The sequence below is a fragment of the Mesoplodon mirus genome (genome assembly GCF_964341445.2).
Source record: "Mesoplodon mirus genome assembly, chromosome: 9".
Taxonomy (NCBI): Eukaryota; Metazoa; Chordata; class Mammalia; order Artiodactyla; family Ziphiidae; genus Mesoplodon; species Mesoplodon mirus.
In genome coordinates, this window is record NC_138985.1 from 63,209,004 (window position 1) to 63,236,905 (window position 27,902).

The 27,902-nt window shown below is 36.6% G+C and overlaps 1 protein-coding gene across 12 annotated transcripts in view; it reads right to left on the reverse strand.

Annotated features, from left to right (window-relative positions):
* ADAM22 (ADAM metallopeptidase domain 22) overlaps window positions 1-27,902 on the reverse strand; it is a 244,763-nt gene that overhangs the window by 10,681 nt on the left and 206,180 nt on the right. The window contains exons 24-32 of one of the 12 annotated variants that reach the window (XM_082631934.1): window positions 26,859-26,973; window positions 24,368-24,458; window positions 20,608-20,625; window positions 11,510-11,610; window positions 11,107-11,173; window positions 8,772-8,882; window positions 6,470-6,556; window positions 5,119-5,148; window positions 644-767 (exon numbers count right to left, since the gene is read on the reverse strand). In XM_082631934.1, coding sequence (XP_082488060.1) covers window positions 644-767; window positions 5,119-5,148; window positions 6,470-6,556; window positions 8,772-8,882; window positions 11,107-11,173; window positions 11,510-11,610; window positions 20,608-20,625; window positions 24,368-24,458; window positions 26,859-26,973 — 744 coding nt within the window. Of the gene's footprint in view, window positions 1-643; window positions 768-5,118; window positions 5,149-6,469; window positions 6,557-8,771; window positions 8,883-9,603; window positions 10,930-11,106; window positions 11,174-11,509; window positions 11,611-20,607; window positions 20,626-24,367; window positions 24,459-26,858; window positions 26,974-27,277; window positions 27,617-27,644; window positions 27,748-27,902 lie in introns of those variants that run through there. The other 11 variants (XM_082631936.1, XM_082631931.1, XM_082631935.1 and 8 more) reach the window with 11 other exon arrangements.

Sequence of the window (27,902 nt, forward strand, 5' to 3'; positions counted from 1 at the left end):
CATGAAACTTCTGATGAATCATTTTTATAAAAATAGTAAATTCCAAATATGTTTTTAATGTTTTTTTTAAATAAAAGGTTGCTAAATTTCACCATACCCTTTGCCATAGTCTTAATATTACAGATTTTCAAGGTTCCTTTCCTTGTACAGTTATCTAAATTCCACCCCCATCCCCAAGACACTGATCTGACTTTCTGTCATGGGTTCCTATTTTTTAAATCCTACTGGGTTTTATTAGCCAACAAAAGGCCTGAGTAAGCAAACTGGGCATGGAAATGAGGCTGGTTTACTTAATCTCTGGCATTTCCAGGTATATGTAAAAACTGATAAAGCAAAATACACTCTCTGTTTTGTCTTTTCCAGGTTGTAATATATTAGCTGCAATGAATAATAAAAGATATAAATATATAGCAGTGAATAATTAGTATAAGCCAAATATTTCTAGAATTCATCAATAATTAAACAAATTTGCCAATACAAGCCTGGGCCCAAAAGCCCCAAGAATCTACTGTTTTCCAAACTCCGTTTTTTTCATGTTCTTATGAACAGAAAAAGGAAAAATGGCTCTCTCTTTTAAAACATCAACTCACAGATAAACGATCATGACTGAGGATGTTAGCATATGGAAGAAGTTCCCACATACCCTGGCACTTTGTCGGTTCACTTTCTTCTCCTCATCGGGAAGGGGAGGCATTGGATAAGGGTATTTTCTGCTGGAGGCAATAGACCCAGTTGACGAAGAAGGAGACTTGGCAGGAGATAAAGTCCTGAGACGTTGAGAACACATGAAATACATATTATGTGATTGCCTAGTATCTTTTCAAATATCTGAAAAGTGGGTTCAGAAAGAACCCTGATTTCTACTTTCATAGGCCACTACTGCAAAGGTTTAACTACTGGGACATACTCTGTCACTCACAACACTAGAATGCTAGAATTTTATCTTCCTAACTTCATAACTGCAATGGACTGTTTAAATATTAGTACACAGAATACTTTTCAGCTAGAAAGCCACTAATGAGTTTTTTTATAGAATAGATTTTTAAAAAGCTAAAATGAAGAAGGGATTAAAAAATACTCTAAGGAAAAAAAAATACTCTAAGAGCTCATAATGGTAAATTAAGTGTACGATATATTAATAGTCTACCTTATTTTTACACTTAATGTAAAAAATGTTTTTAGTGCAGTAATTCCAATTATAGTTTTAAGATCTGAAAATACAACTGATACATTTATTAGTTACTAAGTCACACACCAGGTTACACAAAACTCATGCATTCAGAGGCCAGTGTGTTAGTTGTGAAAGAACAAAGGCAAATACGAGGGTTTTAATAACACATTAGTAAACATGCAAGCGGTAAGGAGTGCAGAGTTCCAGCCAAACAAAGAGTCTGATGAGAACATACAAAAATGGTCTGATTCGTCCCTGCAATCATCATTTCTGTATAGGGGAGGATTCTAAGCCATAGACACAGATCTTGGTAACTCATGTAGGGTATACTTGTCATGTCAATAAGGTGGCAACACTTTAATGACTGGAATTTTACTAAAACTAAAACAGAACACAACAACAAAAACGCTTCCTATTTGGATAACATGTGTTCTCCTCATCATGGAGATATTCCATATGAAAGATCTGCATAAGCTCTTGGTGCATTATGCTGTTCTTGTTTGATTCTGCATGCACAGTGGTAATATTTGTGACTAAGCAGAGCGCACTGGAAGAGACCATATCTGCTGTTTTGTCTTCAAAGTGAAAAAAACAGCTGAGGGTGAAAAGTCTCGATTTACACTGTGTCAATGAAAAATAAGCATGATAATTCGGCAGTAGCTACCCATTCACAAATGTCACCACTACACATCCATGATTCCTCAATTCCTGGTGCAAGGTGGTAATGAGCACATCACTGAACTGGTGGCCCCGCCATGCTGGAGCACAGGTACTTATTTCAGTGGGGTGCACTGCATCTGCTGTAAGTGACTGACTCAGCCTGCGAGTGCTTGTGGTGTGGGAGCCTTCTGTAGGGGGGAGATCTAGTTACTGTACTGCCTGCACCAAATGAAGATGTCCTTTTCTCCCTGATTTTAAATTTCCGTTCCTATCCATATATTATTCTTTGCTCTGGTTCTGCTGTAGTTTTCAAATCAGTTTCTCTTTTATGGACACTAAATTCAAGCTAAGATTTGAAAATAATTTTTCCTATAAACCCTGAGATTTGCCTCAATTTTAAGACTCAAGAGTGATTCAGTTTACTTTAAATCTGTAATTCCTAATGTTTCCTCTGTTTCTGGAAAATGTCCAGAAGTGTTCACTCCTTAATGTGAACTGTCACAATATTGCAGCTGTTTGACCTCTGCTGTATTAAGGTTCTCCATCGCGGAGCAGATGGGTGGAACTAAGACTGTAAGTACTTCAAATCCTCTAAAGTCCTATTTTTTTTTAAAGTACTATTAAAGCAATGTACTACCACATCTTTTTCTCTAATTCAGAAATTCATGATTATTTTCAATTTTAGGAAGACATTTCAAATAGGACGATGATCTTTAGGAAACAAATTCAGTATGTGTAGAATGAGCACATACTTTTGTATGTAAAGATTTAAATATATCTTTCTAAAACTAGGGATATTAACCTGGGTTTGGATTTTAGCCTAATCACTACTGATAAGATATCCATGTTCAGAAAAATGAGTCAGGAATGCAAACAGCTAAATCTTGTTTACTTTAGGGGATCATACGAACTGAGTCCTCTTTTTCATTCTCTGCAGTGTGTGTGGGTGTCCATAGGATGAGGTTTTATTGGCTTATAGCTTCAAAGTCATGCCAGCCATTCACTCGGCCATGGGTCCAAGTGACCAGCTTTGTATACATACAGGGCCATTCCAGTGAGGGTGCTGGAAGTCCAGTCTTGCCCTCAAATAGCTTTCCCTGGCTAAAGCCAATGAGTTTAAAAAAACAAAACAAAACATAGAGGTGTCCTCCAGAACCCCACAGAAACTGCACAGTTACTACTTCTCACACTAACACACTAGTTTAACTGACACTTTGGACCCTAATGGGAAGAGAAACCAAGCAGCACAGTTTACTAGGAGCCAGGGGCGTCAGGTGTGAGGTTGGGTAGTGTGTGACAGCATCAAGGGAGTTATCTTGGGGGGATGGGCAGCACCAGAGCAGGCGTCAAAGTAAGAGTAGAGAACAAGGCAGGGTAAATCAGTTTAGGGAAAACAAAAACACACTTCATATTTCACAGATGTCTAAGAAAGACATTTCTTCAAGGCTACCTCCAGGCTCTTTTCTGACCTTGGCTACTTGGTTGGTGGTTCCAATCTGGCTTCCACTGAAAACCAGACACCAGCCCAGCTCATTCACTTACAAAGTAAATTTTGGACAAATGCTAACCGTTATCATTATTGTGTTTTTAAGAACCGTAATAACCATAGTGGGTGCCATTTAGAATTACACAGTGAAGGTACGTCCCTGTGCCAATGGATTGTGGTGTGTCTTGGGGCTACATCAGACCTCCTGGGTTTGCCTTCTGTAGATAGGCAAGGCCAATCTCACTTCTGTCCCCCAGAACAGGCAAAAACCAGGCCAGTCACACACGTGGGACATACGCCTACCACTTATTCACTCGGCTGTGCTTATGTGCAAATTTTAGAGTAGTCTGATGGAAAAAGAAGAGATCTTGGAGTCAGAGCCAGGCTTGTAATTCGGGTTCTGACACTTACTGGCTGTGCTATCTCGAGTTACTCTTTTGCTTCATAGAAAGGGAATAAGAATGCCTACATCTCATGATGTTGTGAGAAATAAAGGAACAGTGCAGGCACTCAGACAGTTATTATCATTAGTTTCTTTCCAGAGTTACTGCATTTCCACAAGATCATGGAAGAGAACTCACAAAGCACTGATGAAGTGAGTAATCCAGTGGATAATACCCAACAGTAAGGAAACCTTCTAAGAGCTTGTAAAGCACTGTCACCAACAGAACTGCCCCCAGGAACTAGGTGTGAGAAGATAATGCTCTCGCTCTGACCTCACCTGCTCCTTTGTGATGATCTGAACATATACTGACAACAATTTGAGCAAACGCTGTCATATGAGAACTGGGTAAGGGAGCCCAAGTCAGGCACTCTGATCGCTCAAGATCTTTTGGCATTTGTTTTGCTCTTCATAGTGACAGGGATACAATTTTTTTTTTTTTTTTTTAATGCTGGGCAGTATTTCGGACCAGTTTTCTGCAAAGTCCCCATTGCATTTTGATAAGGATGCCACAAACCCCACACCACATGGGTGATTAATAAAGTGACCTTTGCCCTCATTGGTGGTTCTGGCAGGAGAGGTAACCCTGAATGACCTGGCGGCAGATAACGCAGACCTGAGCTTAACCATAGGGCTGGCAGAGCATAAGTCAAGGTGTGGATGCTCTGTGCTTCCGACATGAGGCTTGGTGTGGACAGACAGTGGATGAAATTCACTCTGTTGCGTTAGAATCATTGCGTTGCAAGCCCTGGGATACTTCAATTATTCACCACTTCCACAAAAATTCTATGTTGATTTCCAAGTCTTACAGGCATAACCGTTATTAACCCCAAAATGACAGTTAACTTGTAACCCTCCTCTGAATTATATCTAGCTTTTAAACATAAATATGGATTTTTAATAAGGAATTCTTCCTATGACTATCCACTGTAGGACCAACACCTCATATTTTAAGAGGAGATAAAGGAACCCTCTACAATTTGCCCTTGCAGCTTTGCACGTGCACCTGGGGGAGCTGAAGCATTTCCCCATCCAAATTACATTTAGTCATGCAGCTTCTGGGCAGACCTGGGGGCTGGTTTTAAGAAATGTGAACTCTTCTCTGGGAGCCACATAAACTACTCAGCTTACCCAGGGAGGTGAATCAACTCTTCCGGAGTACCATTTCACAAATTACTGCTGCAAAATGCTAAGTCCATTTAGGTATATAAGCCCTACCCCATAAGGGACCAAAGTCATTGTGTTTTGGTTCCATGGCTAATACAAATTATAATCTGCCCACAAGCCTGAGGAAAAGAGAAAAGAGAAATAGGACTGCAGGTGAGCCAAGATTCCAAATAACATTCAAAATCATCTTACCTGTCTTCCTGACGCTGGCCATCTTGAGAGCTACAGGTGAGGGTGGGATGTTTGAATGTGAGTGTATGTATATGAGGTTCAGTGCGAAAGTGGCATTAGCAGAGGGACAGGGCAGGAGGGAAAGATGGGGTATAAAAGCAGGAGATATTTCTGTGAGCAGGCAGGGGTTATGCTTCCCTTGGGTTATATGCGAATGTATGGATCAAATTAAAATGCAGGTAGGTCTAATCATTTTCTCAAACTATACATGTCTAAACTAAATGGTACACTGGAAGAGAAAGTCCACCTTATATGGGTGCTGAGAGTTAAAAACACATACATATTTTGATATCTGATAAATGCTTACCCAAGTCATGGTAATAAGTAATCTGAAAGCTTATTGTTGAAGTTATGTTCAGAAGAGGTAGTAATTGAGTCTATATTGCTTCTTTACGTTAGTTGTCCACAAAGTAGTCATATATAAAGTTGATGTTTACATCTAGGAAGTCAGTTTGATATTATAAAGAGTGAAAAAAATGCCATTAAGAGCCTTGGAAATTCTCTCTGACCTCTAATGTTACATGAGCTGCAGTGAACTGAGTAAATTTGCTAGTTTCTAAAATGTAGGAGTATTCTGTCTGCTCTTTTGTGAATCAAGATCGTGTTTCTGATCTGCTTCCTGTTCTATCTGAAGGGTAAGACAACGACATTCTTACTGGAATAAAAAATTCCTTTAGATGCTTTTTTGAGGATCTGTAAAACCCTTTTCCAGCATAGCCTTCTCTGATAGCAAATGGTTGTACTGAACAAATAAAGCCTAAACTCATTCCACACACTCTCGTGTGGTCAATATTATCTCAACAATTTTCAAGTTCCGTCAAATCAGTGTTTTTACTCAAAGTAAAATTCCACCACAGTTTATATGGTTTCTTTTCATGTTTTTCCTTGAGTTTTTGTATGCACTATGCACTCTTCAGGCAGTAAGTAGGAGAAATGCATTATGAAACCGCTAGATTCTAGAAATTAAATTGTTCAGGTTAATAGTGCTTCTTTATTAGTGGAAAGTATGTTTCATGCCCATAGAACACTACATAGCATAGCATGAAGAGAAAGCTACTAAAAAGCTCAAGATGGGGATAGGGACATGCACTAAATGGCAACCCTTTCAAATGGCTTCATTTGAAACGTTCAGAAAAGAACTAAACTTGCTCATGAAGCCAAAAACAGAGATCAAAAGGCAGCAAATAAACAAGGACCCTTTCCACCTATGGGAACTTGTATTAGGAGATACAAGATAGAGAGCCAGTCACACTACAGTATTTGAATGTGCTGGGAGAGTTTGAAAAGGATATAAAATTAATTTATAAAATACCTAAAGTATGGTCCTTCAGTGTTTTTATTCACATCTTCTACCCACTTAGCTACATTATAGTCTCTTTTGAACCATGGGTTTAAATACCTGCAGAAAGCAATGGAAGGAACAAAGAAAGCAGAACAAGATAGAAAATCTGAAAATACACAGCACAAGCTTAGCAAGGATGTTCTTCACCCTCCAAACACTAATGACTATGGCAAATAAACCAGGATGGATGCTGGGTGATTATGAGGCAGTCTGTACAATGACATGGCAATAAACTCAGCTACAACAAGGCTCAAGGCATTCTAGAATGCACTCAACCTTTCTGGGAAAGCCTTTCCAGTGGTTTCCCAAAGCGGATCAGAAGCTCTCTTTCAGAGATCTGTCAGCAGTCCCATTCACCCACCTCCAAAGTGGCTTTTTCCAGGCCACCACTCATTTGGCTTCTTGGTTTTCAAATGATAATGGGCCTTTTTGAGAATATTCAGATGGCTGCAATTCCAACCTGGTGTTTGGGAATATAACACCCCAAGAACAATTAAAAGGGGCCACGTTCTCTTTCCAATATGAAAGGAAAGATTTTACACGGCCTCTGTCTCACTCCTGAGAGCAGATCCCAAGCTGGAGTCAACGAGAAAGGTGATCCAGCTGGCTCTATAAGGAGCAGAAAGGGACCCATTCTTCTGATCCTGGAGCCCCAGCACACAGTAAGTGTGGTCCCAAGAGGCCTCCATGTTCTTGAAGGTGGGTTTAGTAACTTAGGTGCAGCTGTAATGTCCCTTCCTCCCCTTTGTGCACTCCACACTCATGTTTCCAGTAGGAAATGGCCCTCACAGGTTGCCTTCCAAGTGTCTGATCACTAAGGAGTGACTGCCAGAGGACAACAACAGCCTTAGTTAACATTTCCCTGATGGATCTGGCCAAAGTCTCCATCAGAATTACTGCATAAAGAAAAATGTTAAAGGCAGTAAAATTATGAGTGCAAGGGTTTTTGGGTTTTTTTTGTTTTTTTCAGTTTCTTTTGATTTTTACCCTGGGAGCCAAGCAAAATCACATTCTCTTAGAATATGCCCTTGTCAAATAAATACAGTTTCAACAAATTTAGTCATGGAAGAATTTGGAGGTCTTACTGAGTTTTCTCATTTAAAAGGTAACTTCTAGAGATGCTATAGACAATAAAGATTCAAGCTCCATAAAACTTTTAAAGTTATTTGGAAACAAACCAGGGAAAATGATAAAAAACACTGTTTTTTTGTGGTTAAAGTCTGCTTCTTTCCTCCATATTTAGTTTTAGTTAGTAGATACATTTAAATCAAGATACATTTTCACAATTAAACAAACAAAATTAGATTATTTTTCCATAGTGCTTTTCCTCAACTTGTTAGCTATAACCAACGTACGCCACAAAATAACATCACGAGTTCCCTCCTCAGAGAAGGGCTTGATTGTTTTTCATGCTTACACGACCATTTTTGCTAAGACAGTGTCCCCTGACTTGAGAACAACTCGCACTTCTTTTTGCCTTTAGCCACAATCATTGCCAACTTGTGCTTTTGACAGAGATAGCCAATTAAAACTTGCATAAAGATTTCCACTGAGACTCTGAACAAAAAGAAAAAAGTCAAAAAGCAAGTGCAGCCACACATAAAGGCTAGTAAATGCTCTGGCCTGGGGAAAACCATAGAAAAAGCCCATGCAGCTGTTACCGGGTGAAACACAGCCGCACAGCAAACTGAGTCACCCACAGGCAGTCGGCCACTTCCAGGAGACATGTGTTCCTTTCACTGTCAATCTCAGAAGCTCCAAGGGACAGCCATGGATGTTCCAGGAAACCTACAGCCACATGGCCTGACTTGCACATGGTGGACATTTCTCTCTGTGTCCAGGAACATCTCAGAAAGCTGTGATCACTTCACTAGAGGTCACTGAAGAGAGCTCTCAACTGTAGTTCCCTCTGGGGATGTGCCCATGAAATTGTCTTCACTGTGGGCCTCCTAACATCTCTAGGTAGTGCTGATTGGAGTGATGGGATTTCATCAAACTGTGATACATCTGCCTACGTGGCTTGACTTGGCTTGTAGCGCAACATGCAAAAAAAAAAAAAAAAAAAAAAAGCGTTCGACAGGAGAGGAGAGCTCTCTGTGTTCTCCAGGATGGAAAGGCAGAGGAAAATTAGCTGGTGCTGGCTGGACCAGGACCACCTCCGAGCAGATGCTGGGGGTCAGTCACAGATCAAATGACCCTGTTCTCAGCCAAGGAAGGGACTTGGAGGCAGATTAAGTGGCAGCCCAAAATGAAGGGGCAGGTGGAGACTGACCTGTGATCCAGACTCCCTGTCTGGGGGCTGTCAGAGCCCCCTGGGTTTATGCCTTGGGATGGGACTGTCTGGGCGAGGGAGTGCCCAGGCTCAGGTGCTTGGGGCTCCCTCCTGTAAAAACACAATATATAATACAAAGTCTAAGCCAAAAACTTTCTTTACATCACGTACAACAGTGAGGAAGATGCAAAACTTTGAGTGGAAAAACAGTACAATAAACAAGGACATTTTATAGCAGAGTATGCATTTGTGGGGCATGGTTTCATTCATGTCCCGATGTTTCATCATCCTTTGGGATGATGAGATACTAAAGGGAATGTTGAAATAATGGACCCAACAATACCTCATTATCTAAAAAAAATTTTAAAAGAGATGTTTGTCCGTGGTCATTCTGCTCCTCTTATAATTACACAAGTGATACTGCTATATCAGAAGCAAATGGGATTATTTAACAAATACAGAAAGTATTTTAAAAACCTGTCGACATAATTCTTGATATGCTGTGTATTAGGATTTCTTTTAAGAAAAACAAAATAAAACATAGTGTCCGAACAATAAGGTATGTGAGAATGTGAGAACAGTGGTCAGCTTCATGGACTTGGCTCCATTTAGGTTACATGAGTCATGTAACCAAATCTGAAAGTCTGAAAAATCTGAGAGAGTCGTGAACACTTCTTCTTCATAAAGATGACTTCATTATAATGTCTTATTAAATGTAATAATTATCTCACAGGCAAGATTTCTCAAAGGGTATCTATAGTATCATAATATTTGTTACATGATACGTAATTTTTTTAAAAAAATAAGTGATTATGCTAGAAAATGTTGCTAAACACCAAGTGTTCCTTGGGTCCTAAACGCATAGCTTTAATACAATATTGGATATTTGGTTGTTGTTCACTTAAGAGTTTTCAAAGCCTTGTTATAGGAAATACTGTTAGAATACTAAACAGTACACAAAGGAAGTTCTGAAGAACATTCTGCAGTTTTACCTGTACTCTTGTGAGCAACTGAGATAAGCTAAGAAGCTCTTACCAGGTGACCTCATGCAAAACAAATCAAACAACATTCCAAGAAGAGTTTATCCACAGTGAGCCCTAAAGCATTCAAGTGCTTTGGGGATGTATAAGATAAACTCTAACGGATTAGTTATTTGTGATGGAGTTCTATGATGCCAGTCTGGACCATGCAGTGGTATCACTGGAACCTATCTATTGTTTCTAAGGTAAAGTATCCTCTAGTAAACTTTGACAAGCCACTTACAAGACAATACCATCAGTAGGAAGCTCCATATTTCAGGGCAATGTTATTGTCCTGGACTGAAAAGGCAGGGTATATGACGGAAAAGCTAACATGAGTTTCTGACAAGCGGTTAACAAATATCTGCTATTCAGATTTTTTTAAGTATTAAGGCATGAAGAAGCAATAGAGATGCAGGGCATCATCACTAGCACTGCAGTGAGAAATAAGTAAAAAAAAAATTTTTTTTTTCGGTGGGTGCAAAGAGTACAGTTAATTAAAACCAGGTGGCAAGGTCCAGAAGGAAACTAAGGATGTGTTTTATTCCATGATGGGAGATAAAGGTTTCAGGAAGCTTGGTTTTGCTTGAACTTTCTTAAGTGTAGAAACAAACAAAAAAAGTGTATGGTGTTTACTTCATTATAAATGACCTTAAATGTAACTGCTGACCCTATCCCCACTTAAAAAAAAAAAAAAAAGTGTGGCTATCATTTAAAATGGATAGTGTTGCATTTGGTGACAATGATTCCGTTAAAGAGCAAGTTTAGGTAAATGCCCTTTTAAATGTCCTCAGAAGGAAAATTTAAAAGGGAACCATATTCCAGTAGTCTGAGAGAATGCTTAGATAGCAGCCATGAAGCCCTTGGAGCGGTGGTTTCACACTGTGAGCAGTTCTCATGCTCTAGTACAGTGGGAATCTTCCCCTGATGCTTCTAGGTTGTGTGAGTACTGGGAAGAGGAAGGGTGACCCCTCTAAATGGCTGGACCCCCGGGTGATGAGAAGAAAGGAATGTTATCAAAATTCCCTTCAAACGGAACTGAAACACCACAATGGCAGGTTACTGGAGGACAAAGCCTGCAGCGAGGGTGAGACCCCCACTATCAAGGAGTATTGGTTTGGGCACAGTTGCGGAGATGCCTATGTAAAAGAGAAAAGCCATGGTTAATTTTAAAACGGCAAAAAAAAAGAATTAAAAAGACAAAACCAAGACCAAGAGGCATGGTTTACAGTTCTTTGATGATCTGGTTAATTAACTTTTCACACTAATTGCATAGGACCTTGGAGTGTCTTTTTCCATTAGAGGTTCAGACTTACTCAGTTGAATTAGACCGAGGTCTAAATCTTTTGCCTCTGATTTTCTTTCTGTTGCCTCCCAGGTTACCTGAAAAAGATGGTTTATGGCTAGATTTGAATATAAATAAAACAATCGCTGTGTGTTTAATTACGGTATTTCAAGTGGGTGCAATTCACAACCAGCACCAGCCCACAACATAGGGCTTTAGAGCATTGTGCAGCCTTCTCAATGTGTCCAGTGAGCTGGTGCTACCAAATCCCATCATTTCCCATCCAAGAAAAAAGAACTCATAATAAATGCCCTCCTCTCTGTTGGGAGAAGAGCTTAAGACCTAACAAAAAAGAACAAGTCTTTACAACTAGGAACCACAAAATATAGACTTTAGGTTATGTGGACAGATGCGTTCAGAATGCTGCCCTATACCTTGCCAAGAGTTACTGCGAGGTCGCCCATTTTCACAGATGTCCGAAATATGTTTTGTGTCTGGAATCCTTTCACTCCAAGAATGAGAGAGTCCATTTGACCTGAAATTGAAAATGTATATATATTGTTCAAAAATATAAACAAATGAATGTTTTGAAATCAGTAAGCAACATTTCTAAGCATTACTGTGCATTAAAATAAATCAAGAAAGAAAAAATCTGAAATGAAAGAATGAAGAGAACATGAAAGTCTTCATGAAGAAGGCAGAATTACACAACATTCAATTTAAGAAAAGTCAAATACAATGGAACCCCATTACAAGAGTTTGTAATTGAAAAGTATCAGGATGCAATGCAAGCCAATTACATTCCCAAGAACCACAGATAGCAAATTCACTACATATTTCAGTTACATAACCCACGCAACAGAGTTATAATGGGGTCCCACCATAGATGTTTCTTAATTGTAAAGCAATGGCTTCCATTCAAATATTATGAGAACATGGACTTCCAAGAGATTTCATTAAGATTTGCTCAATTGAACCTGCCTTTATCAAAGTAATATTTAGGTTTTCTTAAACAACAAAATTATTTTCTGAGAATTGGCATTTTTCTCCACAAATATGTTCCCCCCAAACATGCCACTGTTGGTTATCTGTCCAATAACTGAAATGAGTCAGACGTTTATCATGGAGGTGTCTCTCACAAAGTCCATGTACCGTTAAGACCTTCTGCTCTTTGTGTCCTGCCATCTTTAAATGAATTGTCTACAAGAAGCAAAATTTACATACCCACCTTGTACCACATAAGAAAAGCATTTTGACAAACTACATATACTTAGGAGGAGTCACATAATTTGGTACAATATTTAACTGTTTAAAAGTCAAAACCCATTGAGATTTTGCTAAAATCTGGTAATGATTCAAATCGATATTTTAAGCTCTTCTTGAAGTACTTTAGAAAATAGCTCTGTACTTTAAATCTTCTTCACATATCATACCAGTTAATTGCTAACAATGTCTATTTTAAAAGGAACTTTCTACTGATGAATGAAAATAAATGGAACTCAGCACAATTATTACATAATTCCCTAGATTTTTCAACACCATTTGCTAAGTATAGAATGACTCCTATTTTGTACAAAAGAACAACAGAAATTCTGCTGGAATTCATTAATTTCTACACTTCTTTACCATATTATTTAATTTAAAATTAAATATTTGACCAAGAAAATAATTATATAGAGAATTTAAGTAAATCTTATTCTCTTAGTCAAAAACTCCCCAATAAGTTAAAAGAATAAAATTTTTGAACATCCTAATATAGAACTGTACTCCTTATGCAGAAACTAATCATTTTACTTTTGCTTTAAGCTATGTTATTTGAGTAAAAACATCCTTCATGCTGAGGACAGTTCCACAGAGTTCCCAGATCTCACTAATTCCTTCTATTCTTTTTCCTGATGTTTATAAAGAGTGAGATCCACTGCAGAATTTTTAGAGTATTTACTCTATTTAGAACTCCAGAAGAGATCATGTTTCTTCTCAATAAACTAGCAATTTCCCTTTCAGTCTACAAAGTAACTACTGTGCCCAAAGTTATGCAGGGGGCTTTCAAATCTTTTTTTCTATACATTACACCCCTACCAATAAGTTTAAAGAAACTCTTCCACAGGAATATTTTAGCTTTTTTCAATGTGAATGTAGGTCTCATTTCCTAAAACATTCCAACTATTTATTTCTTCTTTCAGCTTATTTTATTAAGCAGTTATAAAGCATGCAGAATTTTAAATGGTCTTATACACCTTAAGATCCTAGAGCAAGAATACAGCATCCAAGTTTAAGACATATAAATAATATATTAACCCCATTTGGACTGTTATAAAACTCAGGCAAACATTAAATATGCTTAAATTAATTTGGCAACCAAGCTCTAAATTATAAAGTCTAGAATTAGTCATTCCAGGAATGAAAGGCAAAATCATAATATTCAAATACATGATTCACAGAGAAGCAATCTTTTTTTTTCACACCAAGCTTAGCTTTGATAAATTTAAAATTAAAAAAATATTCAATGCAGCATTATATTACCAATTTATTTTAACAACTGCTTTTATTGAAGCGTGACAGTAACCTTTTTCTTTGACTACCAAGCATGACATAAAGCTCACCATTTAAAATACGATAAAATACTATGTGTAGTTTCTTAGGCAGTATAAGAGCGAGATTGAAAAACCCTGGGGTTTCTATATCGATTTAGGGTTGTTATTTGCTTAGTTTTGTTTTGTTTGGATTTCTGGCCTGATTTGTTAAACCAGTGGTTCTGAGCATATGGCATTTTGAAGTAGAGTAATCAAAGAACAAAGGATACTATTTTTTTTTAACATTCAAGAAAGAAGGAAGAAGTAATCAAACCTGCTGCAAAATAATGAAATGTTCTGACTAATGGAATAATGTGTGATGGAACAGGTAGAAATCTGAAAATGCGACAGAAAAGCAGACCTCTTCTTAGAACTAGATGCTGAGTTTGTGCTCACTCCAGGAGGAATGTCGCTATAAAAAGAGTCGCCATCTCCAGGCTCTTTTACATAATCTCCCTGGGGTAACTGTCTAAGGCATAATAAACATTTCAGAGTCAGAAAACAAGACACACACATGAGCACAGACATATACAAATAGTATTTTAGGAAAAAAGAGGTAGGGATAATGAGCTCCATGAATCAAGTCTATAACAACATGTAAGATTATTAATAAATGTGACAAGTTAAAGTCATTCTAACTGTAGAGGTCAGATATGCAATCACTGAAGTCTTTACAGTCTGGATGAACAAATCCTTGTTTCAGGGGAAATATAGGAAAAGATGAGGTTTTTCACTGTAACTTCATTACACTTAGAGATGTGAACTGCTGTTTTGTCTTAAAAAAAAAAAAAAAAAAAGACACACAGAAAAACCTGGTGCTGAAGGAGACATGTTGAGACAGACAGTCCTTGCCCAGATAAGGCATCGTTTTTCTCACTGTGGTGAGTAAACTATTCATAATTTCTAAATATTATATAATGTAACCTTGATTTGGTCTTAAAAGAACTGATTGATTTCTAAACTATGTTCTATAATTTAATCCAAATAAATTCTTATTCGAGTTCTCTGTTCAATTTGGAGCCTCACTGTTCATTTAACAGAAATATAATTGAAAGAGATTCAAAGGGCGATCAAAAATGTAATTCTATAACTGCACACTAGAATGTGTAAAGGAAGATAATTTAGCAAAAGGAAGAAAGGGTTGCAAAAATAACGGAATTCTTGTTGAGACTAGAGGAAGATATTTATAGGTGGCTGGTGGGTGACCTCCATTCTTCATCTCCGACAAGGGAAAATCTACATCGTCTGCACTATTACTGACACCACTCACTCTGAGTTTGAATTATCTAAGATTGGAACAGATTTTTTATTACTTCTCCTAAGGGAACAGGGTAGAAAACTTTAGATAGGACTGCCTGGTCAACCCTCCTACCTTGGTAGCTAATCTGATCCTTTGCCAGTGCATGGCCCCCAGACAAACAACTGCACCTCAGACTTGATTTGGTTCCATTCAGCACTAAAGTTGGAGGTGGTACAAACTAGTGTTGGACTGAGAATTTTAAACAGAGCTGTACTTAACTAGGTCTTCAACAAAGGCCCACATTTGCTAACGCCTCTTCCTATTTATTTTTCCCTTAGTTACCACACTAGTCATGGTTACTTGCTGATGCTAAATTCAATCCCTAAAATGTTTCGGCTGTTTCCTTGCTTATGCCAACTACCACGTTGTTTTAAATGTTTAAAACGCGTGGTCATTCATTCTTTCGAATGACTGAATATGCTCTCTAATACTCTTTCAATCCTATATATTCACACATCTCTACAAATAAAATTGTTCAACTGATGTAAAGCACCTATATTAATTTGTGTGATTAAATCTACTCCTCCCCTTTAAAGAAATCAAATTTCTCATTAGACTTGTATGTAAGATTGATTTTACCTATAATTCTTTGATACATATTCCTTCAAAATATTTTTAACCCTTTAAGTGACTTCAGCTCATAACTGTAATCTTTCTTTTTCCCAGTGTATTATGAAACATTAATTTTATAGGAGAAACAACACAATTTCCCCACATTTATAGTGTTAATAACACACAACAAATGATATATCTGCTTATGCAAGAGATCTTTAAATCTCTGGAATCATATTTTCTGTCTTGCCTCCTGTCAGTAAAATACTCTATCAATTCTTTGAAAAATGCTCTCAATAAAATCAGAATTCTGTAAGTTGCCTCAGGTAGGAAAATTCCCTTTTGTATCATATTAATATTTATAAAAGAATGCCAAAGAACATCCTATCAACATTACATTTCCAATAATAATCCTTATGGCTAACAAGTCATTTCTGTCACTATTACCTTTAATGATAATCTTTATAAACTGATGAGATGTGCCTCACTAAATTCAAATTAAATAAAGACAAGTTCTGACTACACTTGATCTTGCCCATTAATCTATCCCCCAAACTACTCTCTCTTTACATGGTTCTGACATACAGGCACTTACCAAGGGCTCACTTAGCTAAGACTGCAGGATTAAATGAAATGCCTCTCACAATGGATGGTGTTGTTTTTTTTGTTGTTGTTGTTCATTTGTTTGTTTGTTTGTTTTAACTAAGCACATTTTACCAGTCCTTCAATGTAATTTCTCTGCAGTCCATGGTCATCTTTTACACTGTGCACAAACATCCTAAATGCTAAACATATCATAAACTATGGGCTTCAGTCAAAGGGTTGAAAGGAAAGTTTAAATTCAATGAACTCTGGGGGTATAGTCTTGCTTTTATCATCCCAGGCAAATTAGATTCCTCTCTATCTCTACTGTGAAGTCTCCAAAATAAAGAAACTAATCTGCATTCTCCTTAAAATTCTACAAGGAATGCATGTAACTTTCTTCACACAAAAAAAGCATTAAAATGTTAATAATAGATGAGGAACTTTGTTAAAGATCTTTTAAGAATAATACTTAACATCCTTCACTGTACAGAAATTTATTCTTTTTTAAATATCCAATTACATATTATTACAAACCTATTTCTTCTTGATTAACCTTTAGTGAAGATAGAGAGTATCAGGTCCCCATGATCATTAAATACCATTTCATCATTTATTATAAAAGATCATAAATGACCAACTAAGTAATAGCTTTAAATTTGTTAAAATTGAATTTATTTTTCTAGTCTTTATAGTTTTCTTCCTAAATTTTGCTAGTTTCATAGAATTTTGGAGTTAGGTGGCCTGACCAATGCTAAGTTTTATAATGGAAAAATTACCTCATATTTCCAATATCACATGCAAATATTTTAGACATATATATGAATTTCTTTTATAAATAATGACCAAAAGAAAATAAAATCTTATTTAACTAAATTATTTTTCCTCAGAAAGGATTCCTGTTATGAGGGAAGTCTGATGTTTCCTTAAAGAGTCCACTGAACCATGATATTTAACTTAATAATCCTTACACATACTCAAAATGAGATTACAATGAAAAAAATTGTCTTAACTTTAATGCTGAAGGAGCCATTTCTCCAAAGCTTTGTAGGTGTCTGGGCTGTCTGCTATTGGAATTGTTACTTTTCTGTTTGAAGAAATATTGTGTAATGTGTACTAAGTCACACTGACAGATGCATGAGTATCACTGAAATAATAATAATATAAAAAAAAAACTAAGAAAGGCTTGAAAAAAAAAGGAGGGAGGTTCACAAGCAGAAAGTAAAGTGGCTAAAACAGGTGAGAGAGAGAAAAGAAATAGGGAAGGGGGTTTCTGCTTAAGGTATGGATCAGGAAGACATGATCTAATTATTTATTCTAATTCACATTATGTATGTTCAATGGTGTATGTTCATTTCAGACAAAGGAAGAGAACACTGAGGAATGTGAATGCTTTATAAATCCAAGTTTAATGAATGTCTTCTTATCCTATTGCTATTTGCAAACCTACCTGAAAACCAAAATTCAAATTTCTAATTCTTGTTACAAAGTACACAGCTGCTAAGTGCTAAAGCAATTATGGTAAAATAGAAACAATAGCATCAACTGAAAAAAAAATATGGAGGTCTTCGTTCCTGGAGATTTTAAAGAAAATAATCAATAGCCGTCCTTCCAACTATATGACATCTAAGAATTCTCCATGGCTCCACAGTCCCATGGTCCTACCCTTCACAAGATGACACTGGCAAATTTAAAGTGATACTGTTCATGTATGGCATTCTGTCTCCCAGAATGGGACTTCTATTTTTTATTAGGCAGTTGGTAAACAAAAAGAAAAAAAAAATGGGTTTCCTTCTCATCTTTTTGCCAGACATGAAATTAAACCTATCACACATTCCTTCAATATAAAGAAAACCTTGAGGACGCATTCTCTGGTGGGAAAATTTACCAGGTTATCAGGTTTCTTCACAGAATTACTTGCCTGACGTTTCCAGTAATTTGAAAGTTATGTTCAATTTGGCATTTCTGAGCCACTGTATCATCAATAAGAGTCTGAGAAGTGGCTACTTAATATGCATTCAGTGTCAAAGCAAACCCATATGTTTACCAATGCTTTCATACCAGCAACTGCAGGCCTTACTCATGTCAGGAATGCTGCTTTCCTCTTTGAGGACAGCCATACCTACCTACCTCTTTCATTTGAAGATTAGAGAAATACAAAGTCTTCAGAGACCACACATTAATAACTTTCTGTACTAGAATGCTTCACAGATTACAAAGAACTTTTGTCTGTTTTTAGAGTTGAGGAAAGTTTAAGTGGTTTCCCAAGACCACATACTAGCAAGTGGATTTCTGATTCTTTTTCAATTGGTCCTTCCACCATGGAACCTCAGAGGAAAACTTAATTTAACTCAAAACTCAAAATTCTTATTTCTACTCCCTAGCACCCTTTGGAATTGGACACATCTTTATTGGAATATCTTCAGATATTTTCACAAGATTGTAAATTTCATAATGCATACTTGGTCCATTGGCCTTACCACATTCTCTATAACCACTAACATATATTCTAAAAAAGGACAATCCTTCAGAAGATATTTACACACTCACAACTTCCTGATCTAAAGTCCCTTCCTTGCTGTTTCTCCATTTTAAGAATTATTATACAACCCTAAGATTCACTAGCTATGGACAAGGGCAAAAATAAACAAATAAAGGTTGTGCTGAAACATAGCAAAATATAAAAAATTATATCTGCTGAAACGTGACAGCTCTCAAAATATGCACTAGACTCCAAAAGAGTAGCCAGACTAATGAAAAGGTGACTCAGTAATACCAAGAGGCATGAAATTACATCAGGCACAAAAAAGAGATTTCTAGCATAAAATTTTTCCTAACTGTACCTATGCATATATTTAGTTAGAATAGGAAATTGGTGCACAGGTTTACATATTTATCATTTTTTGTAGTGTGGGCAATTACTTTATTCTGGAGAATATCCCTGGTGAGAACACATCTTAGAGCACCATAACAGCTTTGCTTATGTTACATATTTGTGACACTGTGCTTTCCTTTTTATATAGTCAGCAATAGTAAATTACATTATAGCCTTAATTCCTATGGAAATGGAGCTAAATCATCAGTTTTTGATTTTGGTATTCTAATTTTATTTTTCACTGAAGAAAGCCACCAAACTTACATTTCTGATATGGCTGATCAACTTCTACCCAACAGAAAGGCATAAATAGCTCCAGCTCTTCTCCAGTCTTTTTGGACACAAGTGTTTAAAACAGGTCACAAAGAAGTCTAGTTTTTTGTGTGTTTTTTTAATTTAATTAATTTTCTTTCAATTTTACTTTCTCCACTAATGGTAGAAGTCAGTTACTCCAGGGCAAGGTCAATATTTTCTAATATCTATGGCTAACTGACCAGGATCTCAATGGATACACTGTAGGTACCTCTTACGGATAAAACCTTACAGGGATTTTAAATCACAACACAGAAAGAAATCGAACAAGTTTAAAATTATAGTTTCTGAAAAAAAATTAAAGCTGTGGCTGGGTCCTGAAAAAGCATCACCACATTTATTATGTCTTATTCCTAATGTGCCTCAGGCATTTAGTGGAACAGTTGGAAAAGGTAAGTAAGTTAGGAGTCTGCATCGGTATCCTGAGTACAAAACTAGTACCATATGATATGGTCTAGATTATCAATTTCCAGGATATTTTAATTTTTATATCAATAGCTAATAGTATTCATAATTTTTTAAATGTAAAAAGTGAAGGATGTACCCCAACATGGGCTAATTTAGATTTAGAAAAAATAGGCAAGTCTTACAGGACTACATGAATGCTTTGTATCTCTTTTTACACTGCTGGTTAAACATAGATTTTAAGGTTATGATGAATGGAGTGCCTGACTTTAGAGGCTTTTTTATTAAAAACAAAAACGTGCACTAGGCAATCAGAGATTCTAACTATGCAAATTATTTCTTTCACTACCTGTGCAATTACCTAATCCATACAAAAAAATATTTTCTTATGCAGCGATAAAACAGACTCTTCAAATGCCAAGACATTCTCCTGACCACAGCACTGTGCCCGTATAAATTTTATCATTTATGAATGAAAGTTACTAATATAACAACAGTAACAAAAAATAAGTTCCCTCAGAAAGTGTTAGGTAATAAGGGTGTTATAAACATGAACAAAAGCCAATCAACCAATGTAAACAAAGGTGACACCTTAACATAAAGGAATTTTGTTTTAGGTAGGAAAAAAAATCAACTCCAAATATATATTACTATAAAAGTAACACAAATAAGAACTATTAATTATAGTATTGTTGGATGACAGAACCATTAAAACTAAATAATGACAGATCTATTTTAAATTAATACATTCCACAGCAACATTACTAAAATTATCATTTCAAGGTCATGAAAAATCAAGATTAGTTTATGACCACTACAGCATAAAAACAAAGTGAACTTGATTTACAACTGTATGTATGAATTCCAAAGATGCTAACAGGATTTAAACCTTTCAGTTTTCAGTTCTATGTTCAGATTATTCTCATCACATACCTCTGTTCTCGATAGTTTCTTTTTATGGACAAGAAGAGAGAGAGAGAGAGAGAGAGAGAGAGAGAAAGAATTAGTTACCTACAAAAGTACATTAAGAGAGACCAGAAAACCTAAGAGCTCTAGCATTCGTTGAAAGGTCTCCACTAGAATTTCTAATTGCAGAATTAAAATGGGGAATAAAAACACAGTCTCCCTCTCTCTCACACACACATACACACACACACACAAATTTCACTTCATCTTTCAAGGAAGTGACACCAAAGGGTTAGTGACAATATCTTCAAGTAACCATTGTTTAAAAGCATAAAGCTTCAGTTATTAAAAAGTAATTGTTTCCTCAATGTCAATTGTATATTAAACATTTAGTAATGCCCTAAAGTCAACCCTATTTCAAATACAGGTTTTCAGACATGTACTTTGATTTAAATAAGGAAATTAGTCAAGTTACTTATATATATTAACTATGTTTTCATACAAATAAAAATTACAATCATTCTTTTGGGAATACATACCCCAAACTAAGCTCTTCCTAAGAATTTCAAATAGAAAAACGTAGCTGGACACAAGAACATTTTGTGTATGATAAATTAGTTATCATAACAGCTAAACAGGTAATTAATTTATCATACACAAGAAAAATAATAGAATTCACAGCTGTTATGGACCTCCCAAGTCATCACTACTTATTCATTGAAGCTTCACTGAAAGCTACATTGGAAACACTTTGTTCAAAGTCTCTGTTTTTTATTTGGCCATCTCCTAAAATAAAATTGCATTAGTTTCAGAATAAACCATTCTGAAACAAAAATGTGTTCTAGAGAGTGTGGTAGTGAGGCGCCAATGATTTTTAACTTTTAAATCAAAAGAGTCCATTTAAAACTTTCTATCATGACCTAATTAGGTGTTAATATTTTGAAGACGTGTTGGAAGGTCAAGCAACTAAGCAGTAGGCTCCTTCCTCCAAGATCAAGGCTAATGTTTCCATATGGATTTCGTTTGTAGCACTTTCACCTGCCAATCTATTCCATGCACTATCTCATTTAATAATGAGTTCATGAGAGTAAAAGTGCCAATTTGATACTTAATATTTTTCATTCCTGAAACCATAAGATAGAAGAGAAAAATAAGCCAAAATCTTTCTGTTCAACATGTTTTACTTTTTACTCTCTCAATCTGATTACCTGAGTGGTCCACCAGTTCCAAATGAGTATTCCTCATTTCCTATTCCTGCCACTCCCCCAAGGCTTGGAGGTAGAAAGTTTAATTGGAAGGATTAATGCAAAAATGAGTTCTCAGGTTCTAAATTCATTTTGGAATTTGAAATAGAATACGTGAAACAACATATTCATGAATTTAATTCCTGTATTAAAATTTCTACATCCTTATTCTATTTTTACACATATTTGAATAAATTTAGTAACATTAAAACTTTCATCAGTCAGGTTCAAATTATTTATGAAGAGAATACTGTGGTATGAACAAGATTTGTCTTTTTCCTTAATAATCTGCAAAGTACATACATTCAGAAATGAAAAAAGTGAAACCACTTAAATATCATAAAACTAAGAAATGATATACAGAAAGAAGTACTTTTCATTCTAATCATTAAAACAAACAGACACAGGTAATTTCATTAGCAGTAGGAGTAGATGTTTAGGTTTCATATTTCTGAAAGGGTAATTTTTTCCAAAATTGTAAACATGAAATATCAATTTGCATCAGTAGATGGCAGAAAATCACACACCACAGAACAATTTTGCTTTCCCTCTCACATGACCAAATGAAACCGCTGAACTACTTCAAAACAGAAGGTTGTGATGGCAGTAAGTCTTGCATCAGGGAAGTCAAGGCAATAGTGTGACTCCAAGATGGGGCTAATTCACCTGAGGTGTGAGAAGAGCTCAAACAATATATATACAGAAAAGACTTTCTTTCAGACATGTAATTTTATACTCCAAATGCTATGCTGAAATCAGCCTGTGAAAATATAAGTATGCAATGTGCCTAACGAACTGCACATTAAAAACACACATGGGTACTGAATATCTATGAGCTGGTACAGAGCTAGGTACCCATTTAATTAGGGCAAAGCATTACCACTATGCTGTGCTCTCCTTCACTATGCTATGCCACGTTAACTACATTACGCTAAACTTTACCCTGCTGTCTGTGCTATTCGTTAATACAACCTTGCACAAATGTCTTTCTGCATTTTAATACTTATAACATACAAAGTTTAGCCTGGCAGTCAACTAATTGCCCTCTCCTTTCAGCCAAAGAAACTTTCAGGGTTTTGATCTCACAACAAGCAAGAGCCATAAACACTTTTAAGGAGGTTTCTGTTAATTCAGTTGGCTTAAAACCATGTCAGGGAATAATAATAATAACAACAACAGCAACAAATGATTATATAATGCCTAGTTTATTGAAAGGTTTGGGGTAATTTTAAAGTCTAAAAAAGTCTAATTCCCAAGTCTTTTAGTAAGCCAAATTTGATCTATGAATTTAAAAAAAAAACTATAAAATGGGCTAATACGTAGAAAGTCTAGCAAAATTTGCAGGACTTCTTTCCAAATGGAGAAACACCCCAAGCCTGGGGACCTGACACAACATTTCAGAGATCAGTAGGACTATGATTTTAACTTGAAATATTTTAAAAACTTAAGGTTCGTCACATTTAAGTTTTACTTTATTAAACATAAATAAGTTATTTGAATACTAAGGAAATTTTTCACATCATAAGACTGAAGTACTTAAAAAGGGAAATGAACATATTAAGTATACAAATAAGTTTGGAATGTGTGAAGTCATTTACTTAGCTAAATGCCTAGCTAAGGGGATCCAATATTCAAAAGTTATAAAATGTGTAACTTTTTCAAGTTTATAAATAGAACCAAAAAATTGTAAGTTGAACTTTGAAGCTTAAGAATTAGGTTTCTAAAAGTTGTAACTTATAGTTGAATTTCAATTTTAACAAATTACGTCTCTGAAGAGTTTTTTCTACACACAAAAACAATAGGTAACAAATAACAATGCCTCCTTCATACTGGTTATGGAGAGGTTTTGCTCTTCGCAGGATGCATGGCCACAGTGAAAGCACTCAGGAGCAGATCCTGCCGTTGTTCTTGTTGATATGACCTTTGTCATTAAAGCGCTACGCTCTCTAATTCACTATCTTGCCTAGATTTGGGGGAATGGGTTTAAGTCAAGAGAACCTGCATCGCTAAATAGCAAACCAACACTGCCTTTGTATGAGACACGATTTAGATTGATTTTACTTCATGCAATGGTTCTTCTTTTTTTTTTTTTTTTTTTTTTTTGCGGTATGCGGGCCTCTCACTGTTGTGGCCTCTCCCGTTGCGGAGCACAGGCTCCAGACGCGCAGGCTCAGTGGCCATGGCTCACGGGCCTAGCCGCTTTGCGGCATGTGGAATCTTCCCGGACCGAGGCACGAACCCGTGTCCCCTGCATCGGCAGGCGGACTCTCAACCACTGCGCCACCAGGGAAGCCCCATGCAATGATTTTAAGAAATACTCAGTAGTTTTAGAATAGAAGGGAGTTATCTCAAGATCTAAAAAATGATAAATTATTATTACCTCTAATCATGCCAAGAATAATCATTGATTGAATACTGAGCCAGACTTATTTTCACTGCAGGTATATTTATCCAATGATACAAAACTTTCCAGATGTTTAATTCATTTAGATAAATATTTTAAAGTATAGTTTGACAGTAACATACTGAGCCATTTCACTTACTTATAGCCCCATGCAGTTATTCCTAATATGAGGGCCAGCACTAAAATGGTGCCAGCAATTATGCCTATTATGATATTGGTACCAGCAACACCTGGGGGGAAAAAGAAACAATGAAGATCAGTGTATATAATTGAAATTTTGATATAAAATTCTTTCAGGAACTTTATTCTCCAGATATGTAATCATCACACTAATAACATTATTTGTTTTAAAAAGTGGGTATTTTTTTCTTTATACAGTTTTAATTTTAGAGAACTTTTTTTTTCAAATTTTGTTTATTTATTCAGATATAATTGGCACATAACATTATATTACTTTCAGGTGTATGACAATGATCTGGTATTCATATATACCTTGAAATTAAAAGTAGGTATTTTTCAAGGGAAGAAAAATCGACCATAACTTAGCAATCCATATCAATTGTTTTTTTAAAATAAATAGTTATTTCTGTATGTTCCCTGCTAATTCTTGCCCAAGTGCATTTTGCACAGTTTTATTTTCCATGTATTTTTCTGGAAAATATAATAAGGTCATTGAACTAAAAGAAAGAAGAGTAAAGTTAAGGGGAAGAAAGGAGGGGTGATACTGCTGTATCACCATATAGCATAGCATCCTCTGGGGAGAAATATTTAGAAATCCATGTTCTTTTTTACCCTGATCTCTTTCTCAGAAATTCTAGAAATGTTATTGTTCCTATCACACCACTTTGACAACCAGTGTAAGGTCCTTATTTTGTGTGATACTTTGTCTATGTAAATATAAGCTTCTAAAGGGGGAAAACATGACTACAGATGAACAGAATCAGGGCTCAGGTGGTGTAGATGATAGAAGACTGTAGTTCCCAGTCTTGACAGTAATGGCTGTGGCATCCTAGAGAAGGAAAAACCAAAGGTAAAATAGAGTCTGGTGAGCTGGAGGTTGGTGCTGGTGAGGTGTGAGAGCGAGGCTACACCAGACTGACCTGAGGCCAGGGCAGGGCTGGAGCTCAGGACTGGGCAATGGCACTGTTGTGTCTGGCAGCATCCACTGTCAGGCAGCCTGCGCTGCAATCCTTAAGGGATCACAGCAGTGAGAGCGGCCCAGTGAGTCAAAGGCCTGGACAACAAGTGCAAGTGAGAACCCAAGAGCAGAAAAGGCCTGGCTCTGATACCAGGAGACCGGTTTTGCTGATAATGACTTATACCCCATGTTAAATTGCAGGGCTCTCACCCAGAGCAGCTCAGCTATCTCCTTGTCTGCTGCACTCCTGAGGAGTCCTTCTGGACTTCAAAGGTCAGTAATCATGGGTGACTGGAGCATATTCCAATTCCCCATGACAGAAATGGCAGCCTCTCTATCTGGGAGCCCTCAGTAGTCATGGGGGATAGCATGGCTCGGGCATCTAGGAGACTGGCCAACTCCACTCTGCCCAGGTCTTCTGTGGGATGGGTGGGTACAGATGCACCCCGGGACATTGGGATTTTCCTACTCTAAGACCTAGCCTATCTGTCTACCCTTCCTTTCCTTCCAGGGATTTAACAGGGATCAATAAACCTGAAAGCTAGTCCTGATTACTTCTAAGCAATTGTATGACTTTTGACGAGTTAATTAAATCCACGGACGTGAATAGCTTCATCTCTGTATTAACTGCTGGAACCACACTACTATTGCTAAGACTGAGGATGCCAAAACCCTAATCATTCTGTGAGTTTCATTATTAAAGTCACATTGGCTAAGATGTTTAACTTGTATGGATGATTAGAATGAAAATAATAATTTTCTCATTCTTTGGAGGTAAATGGACGTCAGGATTTCAGCATTATTTTATGCAGAATACTCAATAACAAAATGATAAAAATAGTTTAAAAGGGGACATTCATCTCCAAGGTATCTATCTGCATTTAATTTCTACTTCTCCATTTGGGCCACTCTAGCTTTTAGAACTGCACCCACTGTTTGTTATACATGTCGAACCCCTTCCAGGCACCTTAGCCAAGGTTACTACTTCTAGAATTACCTACAGTTCAGGCTACAGAACTGGAGTTGAATATAGATGAGGTTCTTTAAGAAAGAATATTAAAGTCAACAAAATATTTTAAAATCTATTCCAATTTTTCCTCATTTATTCAGTCCCAATAGATAAACATATAAAATATATAAAATATAAAATCAGACACTTAAGAATTTTGACTACTTTCTTCATTGAAAAGAAATGGTAGGGTTTGTTGTCAGCGCCAAATGAGTACAATACTTGGAAAATCTCCGTCTGATATAGGACAAGATCCAGCTAAATCAGTAGACTAAATTATATTCAATATTTCATATCATTACAAGCTAATGGAAACAATCAGTTTCATAATATGGGCCCCAAGTATATATTGTAATTCATTATTATGTGGATTTAACTTATATTTGAGTTATATAAAAATAATCGAAATGACACTTTCAGAAGGGCAGTTTTCTCCTTCCTTGTGCATAAAGACCACATAACGGGACCAAATTAAGTACCTACCATTGCCAGACAGAGTAATGCCAGCCTTTGCATCATCATTGTAAGGGAAGTAAGTGCTGCAGTCCTCACCTATCCAGTGTCTGTTACACACACACTTCAGCTCATTACTGCAAACCTGAAATCCAAAATCAATCTAGAGTCAATGCCAAGTCTCTGGTGCAGAGGCATGAAAAATAAACATTAATTTCTAATTATTATATGCCTAGAATTTGATGGGCCTGAAAATTTATTGGTATTTTCTTCCTACTACTACTTTATATCTTACTCAAGTACTTAAAAAAATATTTTCTAGAGATCAACAGCTGACCCAGAGGGAACAGTGAATTTTAACAGAGGAATGAACTTATATGTCTAAAACAAAAATCAATGAAATGATTGGTTTGAATTTCATTCACTCAAATTTTATTAGGGAGATTTAAAAAACTAAGCAGAATTATAATCATTTGGCAATTATCCAATACAAAGGTTTCTTTCTTCTTCTTCTTGTTTTAAAATAAATTTATTTATTTATTAATTTTTGGCTGCGTTGGGCCTTTGTTGCCGCGTGTGGGCTTCTCTCTAGTTGCGGCGAGCGGAGGCTGCTCCTTGTTGCGGTGTGCAGGTGTCTCATTGCGGTGGCTTCTCTTGTTGCGGAGCACAGGCTCTAGGAGCATGGGCTTCAGTAGTTGCAGCGTGTGGGCTCAGCAGTTGTGGTGCATGGGCTTAGTTGCTCCACGGCATGTGGGATTTTCCTGGACCAGGGCTTGAACCTGTGTCCCCTGAACCAGCAGGCGTATTCTTAACCACTGCACCACCTGGGAAGTCCCTAAAGTTTTCTTTCTTCTAAAGAAAGGATCTTTATACCAAAATTTTATTCATCTTTTAGGAAGCAGATGAGATGAAGAGAAATCTGACAAAGAAGAGGGGAGGCCTGAGGCTTTGCAGTGGTCTGAGAAGAAAGCTTCACAAAACCGCAACCTGGGCACCTCAACCCAAGCTCCAGAGATTAGCTACCTCAGGGTCATGGAAACTGAGAATTCCCTCAAACAGAGCCTAGGAAAAAAA